We start from the raw sequence: 14,605 nt of genomic DNA on the forward strand, positions 1-14,605 counted from the left end.
CTTTTTTTGCTGAGTTTATATACAGTACCAGTCATAGTTTTGGACACAACTACTCATTATAGGGGGGGGGGGGGATTAAACCACCCATGGGCCAGGTGGAAATTATAGGCAATTAACAAGACGCCCCCAATAAAGGAGTGGTTTTGCAGGTGGTGACCACAGACCACTTCTAAGTTCCTATGCTTCCTGGCTGATGTTTTGGTCCATCTTGAATGCTGGTGGTGCTTTCACTCTAGTGGTAGCATGAGATGGAGTCTACAACCCACACAAGTGGCTCAGGTAGTGCAGCTCATCCAGGATGGCACATCAATGCGAGCTATGGCAAGAAGGTTTGCTGTGTCTGTCAGCGTAGTGTCCAGAGCATGGCGGCGCTACCAGGAGACAGGCCAGTACATCAGGAGACGTGGAGGAGGCCGTAGGAGGGCAACAACCCAGCAGCAGGACCGCTACCTCTGCATTTGTGCAAGGAGAAGCAGGAGGAGCCCTGCCAGAGCCCTGCAAAATGACCTCCAGCAGGCCACAAATGTGCATGTCTGCACAAACGGTCAGAACCAGACTCCATGAGGGTGGTATGAGGGCCCGACGTCCACAGGTGGGGGTTGTGCTTACAGCCCAACACCGTGCAGGACGTTTGGCATTTGCCAGAGAACACCAAGATTGTCAAATTCGCCACTGGCGCCCTGTGCTCTTCACAGATGAAAGCAGGTTCACACTGAGCACGTGACAGACGTGACAGTCTGGAGACGCCGTGGAGAACGTTCTGCTGCCTGCAACATCCTCCAGCATGACCGGTTTGGCGGTGGGTCAGTCATGGTGTGGGGTGGCATTTCTTTGGGGGGCTGCACAGCCCTCCATGTGCTCGCCAGAGGTAGCCTGACTGCCATTGGGTACCGAGATGAGATTCTCAGACCCCTTGTGAGACCATATGCTGGTGCGGTTGGCCCTGGGTTCCTCCTAATGCAAGACAATGCTAGACCTCATGTGGCTGGAGTGTGTCAGCAGTTCCTGCAAGAGGAAGGCATTGATGCTATGGACTGGCCCGCCCGTTCCCCAGACCTGAATCCAATTGAGCACATCTGGGACATCATGTCTTGCTCCATCCACCAATGCCACGTTGCACCACAGACTGTCCAGGAGTTGGCGGGTGCTTTAGTCCAGGTCTGGGAGGAGATCCCTCAGGAGACCATCCGCCACCTCATCAGGAGCATGCCCAGGCGTTGTAGGGAGTTCATACAGGCACGTGGAGGCCACACACACTACTGAGCTTCATTTTGACTTGTTTTAAGGACATTACATCAAAGTTGGATCAGCCTGTAGTGTGGTTTTCCACTTTAATTTTGAGTGTGACTCCAAATCCAGACCTCCATGGGTTGATAAATTTGATTTCCATTGAGTTTTTGTGTGATTTTGTTGTCAACACATTCAACTGTGTAAATAAAAAAGTATGTAATAAGAATATTTCATTCATTCAGATCTAGGGTGTTATTTTAGTGTTCCCTTTATTTTTGTATAATGGGCTTCTTAAATTCACTTCCAGGCCGCAAGCTGGACTGGGGACCGCCGGTTTGAGACTCCTGGTTCAGATATAAGGAGCATCAAAGTGGATGACAAGCCTTAAGGAGGGTATATGCGATAGTTGGGAGTCTTTGTGGGCGAGGAAGACATATCTAGAACCACAAAAAAAAAAAATATCAAGAAGTGCGGTTTAGAAACTGCACATTAGCGACGAAGGATCTCCACAATCATCTTGTCAGTATCTGGCTGTACTGTAGATTCCTGAAGTAGCTCACGACAAATCAAGTCCATAGAAATAAATCTACTAGTACAGCCTCTCCCTTGCAGTTAGTAGAGCTCTGGACACTTTCCCATAGCTCAAGTGAAGTTGTCTTTTTGTCCCAATGTTTTAACTTCAACACTCTTTATAATTGCGTACATTTGTCTTTAAATAAAAAATGACATGCAAATATCACATACACATTAAAAACAGAAATAAATGTTTTTTTTTTTATATATATAGATTTTTTACAACAAAGTTAAAGGATGAACAATACGTGGAGACATTTCGGGGCCTTCAGATATCTAAAAGGCCTGCGACGGGCGGCAGTGGTTATAATGGTCAGTTGCTGTTCTCCTTGGTGGTAATGGTGACAAGCTGTTTGGCCGCCTTGGCGATGTCATAGGCACACTGGATAACCTGCTGGGTGACCAGCTGCATGTCAGGCCCTGGACCTCCCTCTGAGGGCACTGCCTTCTGACACTCTCCCTGGAGCCGGAAGGCGCTGGACGTCAACAGGCGCAGGGGACCTCGCACTGTCTCCGAACGTGGTCTCTGAAAGGTGAGATGAGGTTACAACACACAATCAAACTTTATTTCTATACCACATTTCTTAGAGGATGCAATTCAAATTGATAAACATAAAATACAAGGTGAGGGGAAAAAAGGGTTGAAAGGCCTTTGCGTGTGCGTGATGGTACCATGGACCGTTCAGTGAGCTTACCTTGGGAAAGAGGGCAGCCATTTCCGTCACAGCCACATGTATTCTTTCGGAGCAGGGTATAAAGCTTTAAGAGGAAAGCATCAGGAGGAGAGAGGTTAATAAGACAGACTTTTAATGTCATCATTATTTAATGGAGAAAAAAAGAAAAACTTATATTAAAATGTTTTGCAATCCCAAAACAACCATTTTCAAAACAAGACAGATCTGAGTTTTTAGTCTAGGTGAAGAGGCAAAACACAATTAAACACTCAGAGCTACATGCTGAAAAGCAAACTGCAGTCCATTCTTCGTGCTTGGCTAATCTATTATGCTATTCCAAATATTGCATTCTGACACGGTCAAACCGCAGCTGCCATAATTACCGTAGCCTGAGTGCCAATCAGTTTCTGCACTGAGGAGTTGGCAAGAGAGCAGAAACAGATTGGTACCCAGGCTATAAATCATGGGTAATAGACAGGAATGAGGGATTAGAGCTGATTATGTGTGATGAACTATCAGCTATGACAAAACAAGAAAATAAAAAATATAATTGCTCATTTGGATATTACACCATTCCCTAACATAAACACATATAGAAATAATCGTATAAAGTTGATTAGCACTCTTATCTAATTTAGATGACTACTAAATATTCAACAGAATACCAACTAAACAAATCATTGGTACCTTGAATATCAAAAGTTTACTTTTTAGGTAGTGGTGTTTGTACTGATGTTTGCAATGGAAGAAATGAAGAGAGTAGGTGAGTGAGTTCTTTAGGATCAGCCTTACACACTAACGCCTAGCAGGCCACACATAGCAAAAGGAGGGAATCAGTCATCAGAATTGGGCAACCGAGCAGGGGTAGGCAAGACAGAGAAGGTGTGTAAGAGCGAGGGAAGGTGTGTAAGAGAAGGTGTGAGGGAGAGGGAGATGAGACACTGTGCCTGAGAAGCAGGGGCAGGGGCCAGTAAAGTACCAGGCGGCAGGATCGAGGGAGCGCAGGTTGAGGGGCTGCAGGGGAGAGGGGGCCTTCTCGGCCCAGGGCACCAGGCTGCTGAAACAGCCTAGACTGTGCCTGAGCCGGCGGACACCCTCACAAGGTCTGCTTACAGGAATAGAGGGGGAGAGACCAGAGGACCACAACACCCTCGAAATAATGACACGCGAGAGAGGACACGGGGTGGGAGAACACAGAAAAAGACAGAGGTGAAATCATAGAGGGAATAATGAAAACACTGAACTGAGAAGTACACACAAAATGCAGAGCTCCAGTAAACAAATCAGTGACAGTGGGGGGACTCAATAATCTAGGAAGTGGAGGTACTTTGATGAATACACAATAGAGAATTGGTGAAGCTGTGATGAATTCTGTTAGACAGAAAAAGCCTAGTTTTATCTCAATAGAGATAGTTACAACATAGGAGTTATATTTAATTTGTTTTTTCGGTGTTGAGCTCATGACCTGCCACTTCTTCCTCACCTGTCGTGCTTGTTCTCCTGTGCAGCGCGGAGCAGATCCTGGATGTTCTTGGTGATCTGCTCCGTCTTGCGAATGACATCCTCGGTGCTGGGGAGCGCAGAGTCTGGCTCGGCTTCAAGATCATCCAGTTCAGGGATGGAGCTGCCCTCCCCAAGCCAGCCACTGCTCCTAAGCCTCCCCCTCCTGCCCACACTGCCAGGGGGGGAGAGACAGGGAAATTAAGGATGTTACTACAATCTCTGCACCCTTACATCCAGACCTAACTTTCACCACCTGATGTGTAACACTGGAAGCAGTGGCAACTTTGAAGGGACGATTTCAAATCTGACAGTGTGCCTTTGCTTTGTGTGGCTTGTATCAGTGAATTCGCTGTCCGTGCACAGTGTGAGTGTTCCTACCCTGAGTCCTCCAACTCAGAGTCATTGGTTGTGTTGTCATAGTCACCGTCTGACATGCTGCTCTGTTTCTCCATCTTGGAGGCCTAACATGAGAGGGAGAGAAAGGAGAGTAAAACAAATTGTCACAGACAAATACCAATGAAAATGCAAGCAAGAAATGCCAATGCATCATACAAAATAGTTTCTAGTGGTATAGCAAACCATTACATCATACCTAGGCCTAAACGTAAATCGAAACTTTGACAGAAATTTTCTGAAACAGTTTCACTAACAACTTACAGTATAGTATGTATGGCAGTGACAAATTGAATGAACTAAAACCATGGGAAAGAAACACAAAGACGACAATGCATAAAACAAGTCAACATCGAAAGCAAAACAGAGAAGCCTTTTGAATTTCATTGCCAGGGTTAGTAAAAAGAGGTTATCCGGGGTTCAAAACTGTTTTAGTTTTTTTGCCCTCAATATGAAACCTATCCAAATTGGTAACATTTGCAAATTCAATGTCGATAGGCTACTGTAATAGAAACCACACTGGACAAATGGAATGGTTGGTTGATTGATTGGTACCATGCCAAATTGGGATGCTAGGCTTGTCCAATGTCAATGAAAACCTTTGAACTCCTGCTAGTAAAAGACGGAGACCCGTAGACAATATTAAAACTAACAAAGTAATAGCCTAAACCATGGCAGGGAATGAAGGGCCAAATGTAGTCCAGGAAAAGCTTCAAACACTGCCGTGCTGGCTGCACCCTTTTTAAAATGCACACTCCAAGACAGATGAAGTCAGAGAATGACTGGATATCTATCAGACAAACAACCTCCAATGAATTACATCAGAACCATGATCCATTCTTTTCCAGAGCTCCGATCCAAGACTTTTATTCAGAGTCATAACTTTCATGACATCATGGAATCAAGGTTCTGATTAATTTGGGTCAAAAGCTTAAAAGCTGCACAAGTCTAGGGGGGGGGGGGGAGCACTGCGTCATCGACTGAGCCAATGCTGATGGAGGTACTGGTTGACAAATGTATCTGACCATTTAAAGTCAACTGTTCTCAATACTCTATACTACGTGCTCCTTCCAGCCTATAAGCATTGTGTGCTGCGTCACAAGACTGGTGGATAATAGCTTTACTCTAGTATCAGATTGGAAGCTTGGGCGCACAGTACTGACCCTGCACTGTCCTCGCTCTTTCAGCAGAGAAGAGAAACTGTAGAAGCAGTGAGTTTCAAAGAAAAGAGCAGAGACAAACACCCAAAGGGGGACACAGGCCACATACAATAGTTACATACCCTTTCCAGCCTAGCCCAACAGACCCGCTCAAAACATCCTCTTCCTGTCTGCAGGGCAAGATGCCATAGCCCACACAAACACAATACAGCAAACTGCTGAACGTGGGGTTAGCTTGTACAAGTGTTTTGTCAATTTCTTTACCACTGGGTTTGACGTTTTGCACATTGGTCAGTCAAAGGCCCTGTCCAGAAATAACCCCTAGCCCTTATGTACTTGTGGAGATCTGAGAGCTTCCCCTTGCCCACTGATAGGTTAGATAGAATTGTTAACATATTGCTTAAACCTTCACCAGATCTCCACAAGTGTCTAGGGGGTAGGGGCTAAGGGCTAAGGGCTGTTTGCTTCTGAACAGGTCCCACCTCTTGGTGCGGAACAGACTCCTGGATAACCGGTGAGTTTAGATGTTACTAGAGGCGAGGGAGGGCATGCTGGATGACGTTTACTGGGCAACGGCCATGTGCTGGTTAGAGGGAGAAAAGAGGTCATCAAGTTTAAAAGTATTGCAAAATATTAGCTTGGAATGTGGAAGGAATTTGCATTAGGAATGAGGAATTTGGGGAAATGGGAAATGGGAAAATTCTCAATAGGCTGACTTCAACTGGCAACTGGTCTCACGGAGGGTAGGCAAACCTTTGCATTGAGATGGGTGTGTGATCTTGGCGCATAGTGCTGCTACATTGAAAACCCTCTAGCTGATTGTAACAGGCATGATGTGGAGATGTATGGGTGGTTGTGGTGGAGATATATATATAGATATATACATAGATATATACACACACACAAAAGTATGTGGACACCCCTTCAAATTAGTGATTTCTGATATTTCAACCACACTGGTTGCTGACAGGTACATTAAAAATCGAGCACACAGCCACATTATCTCCATAGACAAAAAATTGGCAGTACAATGGCCTTACTGAAGAGCTCAGTGACTTCAACGTGCTACAGTCATAGGATGCTACATTTCCAACAAATCAGTTTGTCAAATTTCTGCCCTGCGAGAGCTGTCCTGGTCAACTGTATGGGCTGTTATTGTGAAGTGGAAATGTCAAGAAGCAACAACGGCTCAGACGGAAAGTGGTAGGCCACACAAGCTAACAGAATGGGAACGCAGAGTCCTGAAGCGCGTAAAAACCTTCTGTCTTCAGTTGCAACACTCACTACAGAGTTCCAAACTGCCTCTTGAAGCAACGTCAGCTGTTTGTCGGGAGCTTCACAAAATGGGTTTTCATGGCCGAGCAGCCGCACACAAGCCTAAGATCACCATGCACAACGCCAAGCGTTGGCTGGAATGGTGTAAAGCCTGACGCCATTGGACTCTGGAGCAGTGGAAATGCGTTCAGTCATGAATCACACTTCACCATCTGGCAGTCCGACGGACTAATCTGGGTTTAGCGGATGCCAGGAGAACGCTACTTGCCTAATGCATAGTACCAACTGTAAAGTGGAGGAGGAATAATGGAATAATGGTCTGGGGACATTTTTCATGGTTCAGGCTAGGCCCCTTAGTTCCAGTTTAGGGAAATCTTAAAGCTACAGCATACAATGACATTCTAGACGATTCTGTGCTTCCAAATTTGTTGCAACAGTTTGGAGAAGGCCCTTTCCTGTTCCAACGTGCACAAAGCGAGGTTCATATAGAAATGGTTTGTTGAGATCGGTGTGGAAGAACTTGACTGGCCTGCATAGAACCCTGACCTCTACCCCATCGACCACCTTTGGGATGAATTGGAACGCTGACTGCAAGAAAGACCTAATCGCCCAACATCAGTTCCCGACCTCACTAATGCTCGTGCCTGAATGGAAGCAAGTCCCCACAGCAATGTTCCAACATCTAGTGGAAAGCCTTCACAGAAGAGTGGAGGCTGTATAGCAGCAAATGGGGGACCAACTCCATATTAATGCCCATGATTTTGGAATGAGATGTTCGATAAGCAAGTGTCCACATACTTTTGGTCATGTAGTGTGGTGGTGGTGGTGGTGGTAGAGATACTTCACACAAGCTCTGTGAAGCACAAGAAGTAAGAATGCTCTGACTTCTGCGGTGGCGGGCATCGTAGTCGTCACCAGGACCCTGAAAGCCAGGTCCTGGTGACGTCCCTGGAGACATATATGGGTGGTGGTGCTAGAGATATGTATGAGTGGTGGCTTGGCTCATGCAACAGGACAGGTAGGGAGGAAGCAGCATATTAAAGACAAAAGGAGGGAGGGAGGACAAGGGCTCCCAATGGATTTGCTGTGTCAAGAGGCATGGACCAAGTGAGGAGGTACTTAACCCTTTGAGCACTTTCGTCCCGTGACCAGGACAGGGTGGATGGGAAGGAGGGGAGGGATGAAGAGGTCACAAAAGCACCCCTTCCCATCTAAAAAGGGGTTCAAATTATATGTAAAAATTAAAATAAAATTAAAATATGAATTGTTAGTGCTCCCATGAACAAAGACTTCAGGCAAGTAACAGTGTTTGGGAGTACTAAAATACATTTTTAATAAAAACAATCTTTAAGAAACCAAAATAAGAATGAAGAAAACCATAAAATGTGATGATAAACGAGACTGCATGACAAGAAATGACTTGAATAACTGCATTACAATCATTGCCATGTTGGATCTGGGAATACTGGACCTCATCCCATACCTAGAACATTTTAAACATCTAGACAATGAACATATTCTACCTTTGATACTGCATAGTACAAGATTGTTTCATAGCAATATTGAAAGGGAAATTCCGGGATCCGAAAAATAACAAGGCAGTCACTCCACCACTTGTTTTTGTAAACACCTGAGTGGTGGGGCTAGATAAATGCAACCATTATAAAATCAATAGATAGAAGGAAAGACCATCCATGAGGTAAAAGGTATAGTTTTAACCATGTTCTGCAGCTACAGGCTACAGCAGGGGTATTCAAATCTTATCCTACGAAGTCTGGAGTACTGCTGGTTTTCTGTTCTACCTAAACATTCAAATTGCACCCACCAGGTGTCCCAGGTCTAAACCAGTCCCTGATTACAAGGGATGAATGGAAAAAAAGCAGTGGAACTGGCTTTGAGGGGTAGATTTATAATTACATTGTTCACAAACAATGGAGGAAAGCAAACTTATATTTTGGGTTCTGATAGAGTAGGACACAAACATTTGCTCCTACAGACAGTGAGTCACGTGGCTGTGGCTTGCTACACTGCTCAAAAAAATAAAGGGAACACTTCAACACCACAATGTAACTCTAAGTCAATCACACTTCTGTGAAATCAAACTGTCCACTTAGGAAGCAACACTGATTGACAATACATTTCACATGCTGTTGTGTAAATGGAATAGACAACAGTTGGAAATTATAGGCAATTAGCAAGACACCCCCAATAAAGGAGTGGTTCTGCAGGTGGTGACCACAGACCACTTCTCAGTTCCTAAGCTTCCTGGCTGATGTTTTGGTCACTTTTGAATGCTGGCGGTGCTTTCACACTAGTGGTAGCATGAGACGGAGTCTACAACCCACACAAGTGGCCCAGGTAGTGCAGCTCATTCAGGATGGCACATCAATGCGAGCTGTGGCAAGAAGGTTTGCTGTGTCTGTCAGCGTAGTGTCCAGAGCATGGAGGCGCTACCAGGAGACAGGCCAGTACAACAGGAGACGTGGAGGAGGCCGTAAGAGGGCAACAACCCAGCAGAAGGACCGCTACCTCCCCGTTTGTGCAAGGAGGAGCACTGCCAGAGCCCTGCAAAATGACCTCCAGCAGGCCACAAATGTGCATGTGTCTGCTCAAACGGTCAGAAACAGACTCCATGAGGGTGGTATGAGGGCCCGACGTCCACAGTGCTTACAGCCCAACACCGTGCAGGACGTTTGGCATTTGCCAGAGAACACCTAGATTGGCAAATTCTCCACTGGCGCCCTGTGCTCTTCACAGATGAAAGCAGGTTCACACTGAGCACATGTGACAGACGTGACAGAGTCTGAAGACGCTGAACATCCTCCAGCATGACTGGTTTGATGGTGGGTCAGTCATGGTGTGGGGTGGCATTTCTTTGGGGGGCCAGAGGTAGCCTGACTGCCATTAGGTACCGAGATGAGATCCTCAGACCCCTTGTGAGACCATATGCTGGTGCGGTTGGCCCTGAGTTCCTCCTATTGCAAGACAATGCTAGACCTCATGTGGCTGGAGTGTGTCAGCAGTTCCTGCAAGAGGAAGGCATCAATGCTATGGACTGGCTGCCCGTTCCCCATACCTGAATCCAATTGAGCACATCTGGACATAATGTCTCGCTGATTCCACCAACGCCACGTTGCAACACAGACTGTCCAGGAGTTGGTGGGTGCTTTAGTCCAGGTCTGGGAGGAGATCCCTCAGGAGACCATCTGCCACCTCATCAGGAGCATGCCCAGGTATTGTAGGGAAGTCCTACAGGCACGTGGAGGCCACACACACTACTGAGCCTCATTTTGACTTGTTTTTAAGGACATTACATCAAAGTTGGATTAGCCTGTAGTGTGGTTTTCCATTTTAATTTTGAGTGTGACTCCAAATCCAGACCTCCATGGGTTGATACATTTGATTTCCATTGATAATTTGTGTGATTGTTGTCAGCACATTCAACTATGCAAAGAAAAAAGTATTTAATAAGAATATTTCATTCATTCAGATCTTGGATGTGTTATTTTAGTGTTCCCTTTATTTTTTTTGAGCAGTGTATATAAAGCAGGCAGACCGGCATCAACGCTTTCAATTACTATTCGATTGACTGTTAGAATGACAAAAACGAGTGACCTAAGCGACCGAGCGTGATATGATCGTCGGTGCCAGACGCGCCGGAACCAGTTTCTCATAAACAGCCGTCCTCCTGAGCTTGTTATGCACGACAGTGTCTAGGGTTTACAGAGAATGGTGCAACAAATAAAAAACATCCAGTCAGCGGCAGTCCTGTGGGCGAAAACAGCTCGTTGATGAGATCGAAAGGAGAATGGCAAGAACCAGGCGGGCCACAAACTGACAAATAACCGCGCAGTACAACAGTCGTGTGCAGAACAGCATCTTAAAATGCACAACTCGCCAATCCTTGTCACGGATGGGCTATTGTATCAGACGACCACACCGGGTTCCACACCTATCAGCTAGAAACCAGAAAAAGCGGCTCCGGCGGGCAAGCGATCACCAACACCAGACAATTGAGGAGTGGAAAAACATTGCCTGGAACATAACAGTGAGTTCGGTTTAGTCCGCACTGTCTGCACAGTCCTCAGACCTCTACCCAATAGAGCATCTTTAGGATGAGATGGAACAGGCTGTTCACGGCATGAATGTACCGTTGTCGAATCTGCAGCAACTGCATGATGCCATCACGTCAGCATGGACCAACATCCCTGTGGAACGTTCCAGACACCTTGTAGAATGCCCCAAAGAATTCAGTCTGTTCTGGAGGCAAAGGGGTTTTGACCTGGTACTAGATGGGTGTACCTAAAAATCATCCAGTGAGTGGAGATGTACCAATCCCGGAATGCCTCTCGAAATACCAGAACAGTTTAGTTCCAATTACAAAAACACCAAATTCCTTTTGTTTAAAAATGAATTTATACACACCAGGATTTAGAACCATAAATGAATGTTAGTTCAAGGGTTCAAACTTATTTTTGCCCGCCGACCCCATTTCAATATAAATAAAGTGATGTAACCAACGGCCAATGTGAATTTTTTTTTATTATTGGGGGTATGACAATCTATTGCAAATCAGTCTGACACTATTTTTGACAGTATCTCAAGCTGAAGGTTTGAAGAGACTGAAATGCATCAGAAAGGTAGTTCAGAAGATCATTAGGTAATGATTTTTTATAGTCTTCTGTGTAGAAAAGAACACCATCATTGATGACTTTCTTCTCCCCCCTTCTGTTTTAGTGCTTGGTCTTATGCAGTTATTTTAATAAAGATTGTGGGCATTGTAGAGGGAAACAGAAGACATGAGTTTTATCTTTCAGTGACAGGATCATAATATTTTGTAGCTTAAACAGTTCAAACGGTAGAGCCATATTTGTAGGCAGAAAACAAAAAACGCTCTGTTTATTACAACCACATCTAGCGACTACTGGAGGTTACTGACGTAAACCCGGTTCTGTCAACCAAACGTGAGTTTCTCTCACGACCCCATTTCCAAATCACCACATGAGGTCGCGAGCCTAGTTTGGGAAATTCTGTGTTAGTTTGTCATGGAGACATAAAAACAAACAAAAAAACTCTGTTAATGTTAATGTTTAATGCTTATTTGAATTGACATACAAACCTTCCAAATATTTCAGATTGAAATTAAAATAACAAGTGTGATTCTGACATCTTTCATATTATCTGAGACAATGTTTGAACAGAGAGTACTTCAAGGGCCCTGTTCAAATACCTTAAAATGCACCCATCACAGATCTAACACACTAAGATTTCTGAAAGCAATTGAGTGGAAATGTTTTCACATATCTACGCACCTATAGATCTGTGATTATCTTAAAGGGATAGTTCACCCAAATTACAAAATGATACATTGGTTTCCTTACCCTGTAAGCGGTCTATGGACAAGGTATGACAGCAATCCATGCTTTGTTTTGATTTGTTATGGTACCAATATCAGCATTTTTTTTTGCACCATGTTCAAATCTATGAGCCTCACAATCAATTTTAGATTATTTCGGATGATACAGATATGTTAATATCGGTACCATGACTTGAATAGGATTTGTGCCACAAATGCTAACACATTAGCATTTGGAAACAGTGCCAGGGAAACTAAACCAAAGCATGGATTGCTGCCATACATTGTCCATAGACTGCTTATAGGGTAAGAAAACCAATATGTAATTTTGGTGAACTATCCCTTTATGGAAGGGAGAAGATGGATGCATTCTAAAAGGTCTTGGAACACGGCCCAGCAAACACTGTGGAAACCAACAGCCCAGAGAAGAATCCTATGAGACTGCAGGCATTCAGAGCAGACACAGAGTTGAGACTAGCTGCCTGTGACCTGTGTGCTTGACATTGTATTGGCTGATTATCACTATCAGGTTCAAGATGCCAAATAACAGCTACCAGCAAACACTACAGTACACCAAAGAAAAACAGAAAAATAAATTAAAAGCAGACATGAAAACGGAAGAGAAAACATTTTTTTTTAAAGGCTGCAGAAAAAGAGAATCAGAAAAATGGTTGAGGAGACTACAAGAAGATGGCGATGGGAGAGTGAATGGCAAAGGAGGCTGGCTGCGGGATATTTACTTACATGAGGTGGGAGGTAGGGTTGCAGGGTGGGGATACCCTCCTCTGGGTAGGGGGTCTCCCCCTTGGGGAGGTAGGGCTTCAGGCCCGAGCCAGTCTCATAAATAGACATGGACATGGGCCGGCTGGCCCGCGCTGACTGCCGGCGCTTCATGGCCGAGGGGCTGGAGGAAGGAGGGTCAGTGTACTCTGACCCACTGCTGATGGGGACCTGATAGATATGGGTGGTTGGGCCCTGTCGCCTGAGAGACGTGTTCTCGCTTTGCAGAGAATGCAGCTGGAAGAGACGGGTCAGCAAATACACTAAAAGGGCGCTTTTCTTATCAGCAAGCAAGGTGTTTAACTTTTCTAGCTTTAACGCATGCTTTATTCTCCACGGGGCAAATCCTAACTTTCACTTAAGTTGAATTTCACTTGTCATGAATTGATGTCAATGGGAGACTAAGTGAAAGTTAAGATTGCCCCCATTTCTCTACTTCTAAATGGTTGATTTCCGGTGTTGGGAACCATCAGCATCAATCTGTACTAAGCTAAGTCCAATGTTATGCTACTACTTATGTCAGTATAACATGCTAATTAACATAGTTAATCTTCTTGTTAATCATGTCCCCCCCTGGTGTTACCCATGCTAGGCATTCGAAAAACTCCACTCAAATCACAGCAAGAGGTAAGAGAAAGCAGAAAGGGCACCAGGCAAGCCAGACAGTTCAGATAGCTCCCGTCTCTGTCTGAGATAATTGATAGATAAGATATGAGTACCAGGGACAAACATTGTGTGCCAGGGATGCCCAGACAGTGGCAGAGAGGCATCCAGAAAATACAAAGACCCTGTTAGATCTTGATAGTCAAAGAGATGACCCCATCAGTGTTCTCCATCTTGTGCAATTGCATTATCTGGTTCATAGAGTTGGAAAGAGGGCACACCCCCACTTTTCCATTATTGCTCGTGACAGCACGAGGAACATCACTGACTGGTTGATTCTGAATGGTACGATAGCTAGCAACAATGACAAGAATTTGACTTGTGGGGAAACGTAGGTGTCTCATTTCAGCTTGTATCTGGTTAGTGATACCATGTCTTGCTTTTAGGTGTTTTGACTGATATCATGGCTATGTGAATATGGATAGAAGTTGCTAGCTAGCTAACCAACAACTGTAACAATGTATTTGCGAGACAACAAGTGCTCATTGTGCAAATGTATTTATGTTTTCAATAAACATTTGGAGACTAAATATAGTTTACATGTTGTCAACAGTCTAAGCCAACCCCATCTGTTTTGCCCCATAGTTGCACACGCATGGGTATTGTTGCTAAACAACCAACCCGTCTACAGTTGGCTCTCAATTTTAAAGTAGTACATTTCTTATTCTTCTACTTCTATGCGTTTACTAGTGGTTCATAAACAAAATGAAGAGATGCATACCGCCACCTACCGTGCTGGAGTTTATATAGTCTGAACGGGCATAAACCCAAGTTTGGTGATTTACTACCACCTACCGTGTTGGAGTTTATATAGTCTGAACGGGCATAAACCCAAGTTTGGTGATTTACTACCACCTACCGTGCTGGAGTTTATATAGTCTGAACGGGCATAAACCCAAGTTTGGTGATTTACTACCACCTACCGTGTTGGAGTTTATATAGTCTGAACGGGCATAAACCCAAGTTTGGTGATTTACTACCACCTACCGTGTTGGAGT

At 44.7% G+C, this 14,605-nt stretch overlaps 1 protein-coding gene across 16 annotated transcripts in view; it reads right to left on the reverse strand.

Moving 5' to 3' along the window:
* Positions 1-1,973: 1,973 nt before the first annotated feature.
* git2a (G protein-coupled receptor kinase interacting ArfGAP 2a) overlaps positions 1,974-14,605 on the reverse strand; it is a 28,914-nt gene continuing 16,282 nt past the window's right edge. For 3 of the 16 annotated variants that reach the window (XM_052461253.1, XM_052461252.1, XM_052461251.1), the window contains 7 exons: positions 12,909-13,181; positions 7,933-8,019; positions 4,359-4,441; positions 3,961-4,152; positions 3,457-3,582; positions 2,499-2,562; positions 1,974-2,329 (listed from right to left, as the gene is read on the reverse strand). In XM_052461253.1, the coding sequence (XP_052317213.1) occupies positions 2,117-2,329; positions 2,499-2,562; positions 3,457-3,582; positions 3,961-4,152; positions 4,359-4,441; positions 7,933-8,019; positions 12,909-13,181 (1,038 nt within the window). In that variant the 3' untranslated portion in view covers positions 1,974-2,116. The other 13 variants (XM_052461255.1, XM_052461256.1, XM_035784984.2 and 10 more) reach the window with 13 other exon arrangements.

This window comes from Oncorhynchus keta, chromosome 14, assembly GCF_023373465.1.
Source record: "Oncorhynchus keta strain PuntledgeMale-10-30-2019 chromosome 14, Oket_V2, whole genome shotgun sequence".
In the NCBI taxonomy this organism is placed as follows: Eukaryota; Metazoa; Chordata; class Actinopteri; order Salmoniformes; family Salmonidae; genus Oncorhynchus; species Oncorhynchus keta.